The sequence below is a fragment of the Pelodiscus sinensis genome, chromosome 1, assembly GCF_052426305.1.
Source record: "Pelodiscus sinensis isolate ZL-2025 chromosome 1, ASM5242630v1, whole genome shotgun sequence".
Lineage (NCBI taxonomy): Eukaryota > Metazoa > Chordata > Testudines > Trionychidae > Pelodiscus > Pelodiscus sinensis.
This window is the reverse complement of record NC_143052.1, coordinates 351398383-351406633: the sequence shown is the minus strand read 5'-3', so window position 1 is coordinate 351406633 and position 8251 is coordinate 351398383. Positions and strand designations below refer to the sequence as shown.

At 48.7% G+C, this 8251-nt stretch overlaps 1 protein-coding gene across 1 annotated transcript; it reads right to left on the bottom strand.

Annotated features, from left to right (window-relative positions):
- Nucleotides 1-506: 506 nt before the first annotated feature.
- On the bottom strand, nucleotides 507-8251 carry LOC142823898 (maestro heat-like repeat-containing protein family member 1). The gene is made up of 6 exons (XM_089776888.1): nucleotides 7665-8251; nucleotides 6625-6780; nucleotides 5458-5592; nucleotides 3972-4074; nucleotides 2934-2999; nucleotides 507-838 (listed from the first exon to the last, which is right to left on the bottom strand). Exons 2-6 carry the CDS (start codon nucleotides 6625-6627, stop codon nucleotides 765-767), a joined length of 381 nt encoding a protein of 126 aa, XP_089633014.1. The 5' UTR covers nucleotides 6628-6780; nucleotides 7665-8251; the 3' UTR covers nucleotides 507-764.

Below are 8251 nucleotides of genomic sequence, written 5' to 3'. Positions count from 1 at the left end.
GAGTTCTTAGAGGGGTCACACAACCCACTGCTGGGCGGGTCATCCGGTCCCGGAACTGCCCCCTGATTGGTCAAAGCAGTTCACGAGGCGGTCCTACAGGGAAAAAACCCCTCCTGATTGGTGGAGGGAGGCGGGGCGAGTTCTTAGAGGGGTCACACGACCCACTTCCGGGCGGGTCATCCGGTCCCAGAACTGCCCCCCGATTGGTCAAAGCAGTTCGCTGGGCGGTCCTACGGGGAAAGCCCTTCCTGATTGGTAGAGGGAGGCGGGGCAAGTCCTTAGAGGGGTCACATGACACCCCTTACTTCCGGTCACCTGCCCCTCTTGACCCCGGATGTATTACCCCCAAGGGCGGGACTTCCGGTGACAGGGGACGGGCCTAACGGGGGTCACATGACATCCTTTTTTTGCTTCCGGTCACCTGTCCCTCTCGACCCGGATGTACTACCCTCCAGGGGCGGGACTGCCGGTGACAAGGGAGAAGGAACTTCCGGGGAGTCGGGGGGGGACTTCCAGGGTCAGGTGGCGGGGCTAATGTTTGATTGATGGTAGGGCCCTTATACTACTCTCCTACCCCATAGCAGAGCTGGCCGCATACCACCAATGTCTAGCTTCCCACCGAAGTATATGAGGTGCAAGCTGGAAACAAGCTGGCACAGACAGAGCACATTGTCCTCCAGCAATCCCTCTCTTGTTCCCATTCAAGGTAGCAGGAGCTCTTTGATCTAGTTGTCTGTGCTTCATTCCCCGAGCACTCATCCAGGTCAGATGTCTCTTAGGACCTGAGTTGCCACCAGCTGGACAATGGGACTTGGGTCATTCTGTAGGACCTGGAGAGCTGGAATTACAGAGAATATGACTCACTTTTCATATAGTCACCTATGCCTGCAGTAGCTGGAGATTTAGTACCAGTGAGTACCAAGCTACAGAATCTCTCTGTACAAACAAAGCTTTAGGTTCCTCCATTGGGATCCTTCCAAGCTCCAAACTGAGATGGAGGAGGGGGGAGAGGGGAGACCCTGACCCTACCAGAAACTCATCCAATTGGAAGGTGCTCCATTGACTCAATAGCTTCTGCTTTTAAGTTATTTTACATCTCCTGACAGAAATAAATCTGATGGTGTGGAGTTTTGGGTATCAAAAAGTGGCTTCCAGGGAGCCGATGGAGCCCAAAGAGTGGATCACACAGGTTGGGAAGAGGCATTGCCAGGATAGCCAGGAGATGCACTGACTTATATCACACTGGCTGCAGTTTCCTCCAGGTACGTCTACACCGCAAAGTTAATTCAAAATAACAGCTGTTATTTTGAATTAACTTTAATAGCATCTATACATGCAAACCGCTATTTCGAAATTAATTCGAAATAGCAGAGCGCTTAATTCAAATTTGGTAAACCTCATTCTACGAGGAGTAACACCAAATTTGAAATAGCTATTTCAAATTAAGTGCTGTGTAGACAATTAATTCAAAATAGGGGGCCTCCAGCCCTTCCCAGGGAGCCCTGGTGGCCACTCTGGGCACAACCAGGAAAACTTGCTCTCCTCTCCCCTTGGCCCCAGAGCCATTAAAGGGATAGACCCTGGCCCGTGCCAGATCCAAGCCTACCAGCCAAGAGCCAGCAGTGGCCACTGGGGCCCCTGAGCCAGTAGCCACAAAACGTGAGCCAGCAAGGCACTGGCAGCCAACCCTCCACTGCTCCTCAGGAGCAGTCTGCCAGCACCCAGGAGCCTGACAGGGGCTGGAGAAGGCGGGTGCCTTCCTGGTCCAGGGTGGAGATCATGGACCTTATTCAGGTTTGGGAGGGATGCCCCAGCATCCATGATCTCCGCACTAGACAGAGGAACACGGCCGTCAATGGCAGGATAGCTGCCAGCCTGGCCACCAAAGGCCACATGCGAACCCAGGAGCAGGTTTGCATGACAATCAAGTTGGTGCGGTGAGACCCCCAACCTTGGGCCCTGATCTTCCCTTCTCCTTTCTTCCCTTTGCTTCTCCCTTCCAACTTCCTCCTCCCAGGTTTCACCCTCCCCTCTCCCACCCACTCTATTCCTCTCTCCCACCTCCTTTTCCCAGTCTCCCCAGAGGTTCACCCTGTTGTTCAATAAACCCAGTTTCTATTTTTGAACATACATGTCTTTTATTTGACATCAGGAAGGGAGGCTAGGGAGGAGTAAGTAGATGGACGTGAGGGAGGAATGGGGCACGAGCCCCCGGTGGGGAGGACCGGGGTGGCTCTGAGGGCTCCTTGGGGTGGACACTCTCCTGCAGGGCCTCCTGGATCCTGACAGCCCCCCAATGGACTCCCCGGACGGTAGCCTGCAGCAAGTGCAGCTGGGCTGATGGCAACAACCCTACGAGACGCACCGGTGTGCCCAGGGGCAGCTCTGGCTCCATGTGGCCGAGTGCTGTGGTGTCCCGAGTGCAGGCACTCAGGGCACTCCAAGACAGGACTGCTTTGTTGTCCCTCATCGGGGTAGACAAGCGAGCGGGGAACCCTGAGAACTGTCTGTTCGGGGTGGGGGTAGGGTCCCGTGAAGCACGGAGCTCAGTTAGCCTGAGGCAGCAGCCCCACACACTATGTCCTAACCTGATGCCCTGCCAGCACTGGTTCCGGCCAGCCTGAACTTCGGTTCAGGGTCCACTCAGTGTGGACGCGCTATTTCAAAATAACAAAATGCTATTTTGAAATAGGTTTTGTGTATAGATGCATAATTCGAATTAGCTTAATTCAAATTAACAATTTCGAATTAAGTTAACTTGAATTAACGCTGTAGTGTAGACGTACCTCTTTCAGAGCAGACTAAAGCTGAATCTGTCCTTTGATGTGTGGCTGATGCACTTCACACCTGTGGTATCAGTTACTGCTTGCTTGTCAGCTAAATTTCTTTATAACTCACTAATGAATAGGATTTCACCTGTATTTGTTACTTACAGGTCAACAGATGTTCCATGTCCAGCCATTTCATATTTTTGGTGTCCGTATGTTCCAGGATGATGCCTAAATAAGCAGTGTAAAATAAACATCAATAAAAAACCTTCTCTTGTTAAGTGCAAGGTGATAACATTGGCCCTTTGGCTTCTATTGTGGGTCTAAGGTGAGCTGTAGGCAAGAAAATACTAGAAAAGTTTAGCGTCCACACTGAAGAGAATAAGAGAAAAAAATTAAGAATGTTTACATAAAACCTCATTTGCTTTAAACAATCTATGTTCCTCTTGCCACTGCTGTCAGTTATTGGAGATATACTAGGATAGTGTATTAATCTAGTGGTGTGAACAAAGGGCTGGGGCCAGGAATAAGTGCGTACTAAGCAAGGATCTCACATGGATAAATTAATTAGGCCACAATGCTTGCCTGGCTTGCATGGGTGTGCTAAGGAACGGATGGCACAGGGCCAAAGGGGAGGAATCTAGTGCTTCCTGGGCAAGGCAATCAGGAACCTGCAACAGCAGGCACTGTGTGGCGGTGGCCTGCCTACCTCCCAGTGATGAAGCACCAGTAAGGAACAGTGAACAACACTGAGCTTAGGTCTATAGTTTGAGTCCACACTAACTCTGACTACTAAAAATAGAGTGCAGGTAAGATGACAGAAGCAGTCGGAGGAGCTAGCCACCTTGAGAACAGACTTTTGGGTTTGGATGGGATCATCCTTGGAATAGTTAACCCCTCCTGCTACTCCTGCCACAGCTACTCTATTTTTAGCACACTAGTTTGATCGGAGAATAAACATACCCTACGTGACAGTGTGCCAGCCTCTGCTACTAAATGACTGCGCCATCTCAAAGCATTCTATTGCAAATTACAAATTCCTCCTAACACCACACTGGAGAAGTAGGAGAACATTAACATCTCCATTTATGCATGAGAAGTCACAGCACGGAGAGATTAATAGTAGCTCAGTGCTGCACACAGGGACTTTTTCTGTCTACCTCAAAGGGAATACCAAAAGGGACACGGCACACTTTCTCTCACCAGCTAACTTGGCTGCAACTGCCCGGATCTCTTCCCAGCTGCTGCAGAAGTATGTGATGGTAGTTTTGTAAAAGTTCTCCAGTAGCTCAGCCTTCTCTTTGGCCTAGAGAAAATCAGGGACACATGAGCTCTCTCTGGCTAGAAATGCCCTTTGACTGCCAACACATGCCTTTACAAACCACAAGTAAACAGTCTGTGTTCCTCTTGCCACTGCTGTCAGTTATTGGACTCACTCAGACTTTTTTTTTTAATTTAAACAAGTAAATAAAAGAAAGGACAGGAGGCTGTGTAGAAGTGGGGAAAGTGGGAATCTATGGCAGATTTACATTCCTCTCACCCTCAGTCCTGTATCCCACTCTAATAGGGTACGTCTACACTACAACGTTAATTCGAACTAACTTAGTTCGAATTACTTAATTCGAACTAAGCTAATTAAAACTAACGGATCTAGACTAAAAAACTAGTTCGAATTAGCGTTTTACTAATTCGAACTAGCATGTCCACATTAAGTGGACCCTGAACCGGGCTTAAGGATGGCCGGAAGCAGTGCCGGCAGGACATCAGAGGAGGACTTAGAGCGTGGAGATGCTGTCTCAGGCTAGCCGAGGGCTGTGCTTAAAGGGTCCCAACCCCCACCCCGGACAGACAGTTCTCAGGGGTGCCCTGCTTGCAAAGCAGTCTTGGCTTGGAGTGCCCGGAGTACCCACATTGGGCACATCACAGCACTTGGCCATCAGACCGGCTGCACTTGCCGCAGCCTGCCATCTGGGGAGATGGGGCAATTGGGGGGCTGCACTCCTGCTCCTGGGTGGCCAGGCTGGCAGCTCTCCTGCCCTAGCCGGCCACCTTCCTGTGCCTAGTGCGGAGATCGTGGACGAGGTCCACGATCTCCGCACTAGCCCAGGAGGGAGCCCGCCTTTTGCGGTCCCGGGCAAGCTCCCAGGACCCGCCAGCCTGGTCCCGGGAAGAGGGGGAGGGCTGGGGGGCATCGGGTGGGTGGCTCGATCCGCACCAGGTGCAGGGTCTGCTGGCTGGGTGCTGGCAGGCTTGCACCTGGCACGGGCACCGTAGCCAGCCCGTGCCCCTTTAAGGGGTCCGGGGCCGGGAGGGGGGCATAGAGTTTCCCTGGTGTTGGCCGGAGTGGCCACCAGGGAAACCTGGGGAGGGCTAGCCTCCCACTAGTTCGCATTAAGGGGCTACACAGCCCTTAATTCGAACTAGTAAATTTGAACTAGGCTTAATCCTCGTGGAATGAGGATTACCTAGTTCGAACTAAGCGCTCCGTTAGTTCGAATTAAATTCAAACTAACGGAGCGCTAGTGTAGCGCCTATGAAAGTTAGTTCGAACTAACGTCCGTTAGTTCAAACTAACTTTGTAGCGTAGACATACCCATAGATACTTACATTGCCCATCACACATTCCCCCTGCTTCTACACCACAAGCCTATGCTGTCAATAATCTCCTATAATTCTGTAGGTCACTCACAAGGTATCTGCAGATATCCATCTGGAGCTCCTCAGGGTTCAGCTCGGTTCTCCAACTAAGATGCTCATTAAGTATAGTTTGGAGCCTCTTCAGTCCCAAAAATGGGGCACAGAGATGAAATGTAGCTCTGCACTCCTGAAAAAGAGGGTTGCACCATTGAATTGTTCCATAACACGTATTGTGCTCATTCAAATGGAACTCATGTCCTTGACTGCTCATCTACCCCAAGAATAAAAGGGATTCCCCTGAAGTAATAGACAGAAAATATGCCAGCATGACTTTAATAGGGGGAAAGGGATTCTACTTCTGGAGTATTGCATCCAATTCTGGGCACCCCATTACTTAAAAAATGTTGATACATTGGAGAAAGTCCAATGGAGGGCAAGAAAAATGATTAGGAGGCTGGAACACATGATTTACAAGGAGAGGCTGAGGGATTTGGGATTATTTAGTCTTCAGAAGAGAAGAGTGAGGGGAGCTTTGATAGAAGGCTTTAACTACCTGAAGGGGGATTTCAAAGAGGATGGAGAGAGGCTGTTCTCAGTGGTACTAGATGACTGAATGAGGAGCAATGGTCTCAAGTTACAGTGGGGGAGGTCTAGGTTGGATATTCGGAAAAACTATTTTACTAGGAAGGTGGTGAAGCACTGGAATGGGTTACCTAGGGAGGCAACGGAACCTCTAAATCTAGAGTTTTCAAGTCCTAGCTTGACAAAGCCCTGGCTGGGATTGTTTAGTTGAGGCTGGTCCTGTTTTGGGCAGGAGGTTGGACTCAGTGACCTCCTGAGGTCTCCTCCAAACCTATGGTTCTATGATTTTATAATACTGAAAACTGGAGATAGCAGCAATGTTTTTTCAGAACAGATGTAGCTATGAAAGCTGCTTCACTAGGCATAGCTGTGGTCTTTCCTCTGTTGTGGGGAGGCAGGAACGTGGGGTGCAGAGATAGGCAGGAATGAACTCTTGGGATCAGACCCATGACCTATCCTGAACTCCAGTGAGACAACCCTGGCTGCTAAGGACCAGCCTGTCTGGGATTGACTCAAAAGGAGGGCAATGAACTGAGGGAAGAATTTAGGTCTCCACTGCGGGAAGGAATAGCAGAGCTCCCCTGGCATCAGGAGGAAGATTCTTTTTGCTTAGTAATTAAGTCACTGTCATTCTTACCATTGAAACCTCAGGGCTTGGATCTTGCAGGTGCAGCAGAAGCGTGACCCAGCTCTGTCTAACCTGCTTGGCAAAATAGTCCTTCCATTTTCTCTTTGCAGAGCCGGCCAGGATACCAAACAGGACAAAGGCCAATGCACGAAGAGTGTTGTCCTCCTATAGCCAAGAAAGCCACACAGGTTGGTAACGAAGAAATAACCACATCATGTATCTAGCACAGCTGTCTCTTCTACATTAGGGTAGAGTGATTCCAACTACAGAAGTTTAAAAGAACTGGAATTAATCAAGTTTGGGCCAAATGTGTTGATTCATCAAAATACTTTGAAGACAGTTCAATTTTGACAAAATTCTTCCAGAAGCCAAGTAGGGGTACTTGGTCAGCTTCTTGGTGACCCATCTAGCAGGCTAACTGGGATCTTGGGCTTCCTGGCCCTCACCTTCAGAACAGCCTGTCTGGCAGGCTGACAAGGAGCCAGGAAATGTGCACCCTGGCACCTCTAATTCCCAGTGTTTCCAGGTTCCCTGTCTCCAGCATAGTCTGCCAGTAGACTGCCCTCAGGCAAGGCTCCCAGTAGAGCTGGGTTGAGAATAGTATGACTGTTTCACAAAGAGTTTTGAAATTTGGGCTGGGGGGAGTGTCCCCCAAATAGGAACAAAACCAAAATTTGAAATCTCAAACTTCTCTGCAAAATGGAATAATTTCAACCATCTGACATAAAAATCGTATGGAGCAGGCCCAAAACAGTCTATTACACCCTGTATGCCCATTTTCCTTGTTATGCAGCTACCTAATCTAGTATTCATACTTCCTTTGCCATTCTCATTGGAAATAAAGATGAACAGAAGGGTGAGACTGAAGGAGCAGGGATGGCATCCTCATTTTCTTAATTCTCTGCTCCTCCATAAAACACATCTCTTCCCTAAGGCCTAAAATCACTTCATTCTGACATGAACAATGCCCAGTGAGGACACATCATGCATTGTAAATGGAGCCTCATCAATGTCAGCTGAACTGGGGTTGAAGGCTTCTGTTCACGTACATTATCGAAGTACTTCCGGATCTGTGTGGTGAGGTCTCTGAAGGATGAACCTATGTCCTTCCCTTTCAGCTCCTTCAGGACTTTGGCCAGTGCCTTCAGGCTTTCGACAATGACTTCAGAACTGAAAGTGTCTTCTAAAGTCCTGATCAGTGCCTCCAGAAGAAACTTCTTGTACTTTTTCACCTGTTCAGACGTATGACATTAAAAAACACTTTCCACTAACCACATTTTTAATATGTTTTTTTAGCAATTATGAAGCAGTGGGAATTTCATCTGCCCCCCTAGTGACCTATAGCTATATTTTACATCAGGTACTAGCTACAATAAGCCAAACTCTGTGCCATATTACACCTATGTAATCCTATTAGATTTCTAATTACTTAGATTTGAAGGCCAAAAGGGACCATTGTGATCATTCAGTCTGACCTCCTTCACAACACAGAACCTCCCCAAAATAATGTCTGTTTGACTAGAGCACCTCTTTTAGAAAAACAGCCCATCTTGTTTTTAAAGTTGCTACTGATAGAGACCCCACCACAACCCTTGGTAAATGGTTCCAATGATTAAAATTACCATTAAAATGTATG

Bases quoted from the DNA above. Each gene is read 5' to 3' on its own strand.
- LOC142823898 (XM_089776888.1), bottom strand. The intron at 4,075-5,457 runs GTGAGTGACCTA...GATTTTCTCTAG, and splicing joins TGGATATCTGCAGATACCTT to GCCAAAGAGAAGGCTGAGCT. The intron at 3,000-3,971 runs GTGAGAGAAAGT...CTGCTTATTTAG, and splicing joins AGTTGCAGCCAAGTTAGCTG to GCATCATCCTGGAACATACG.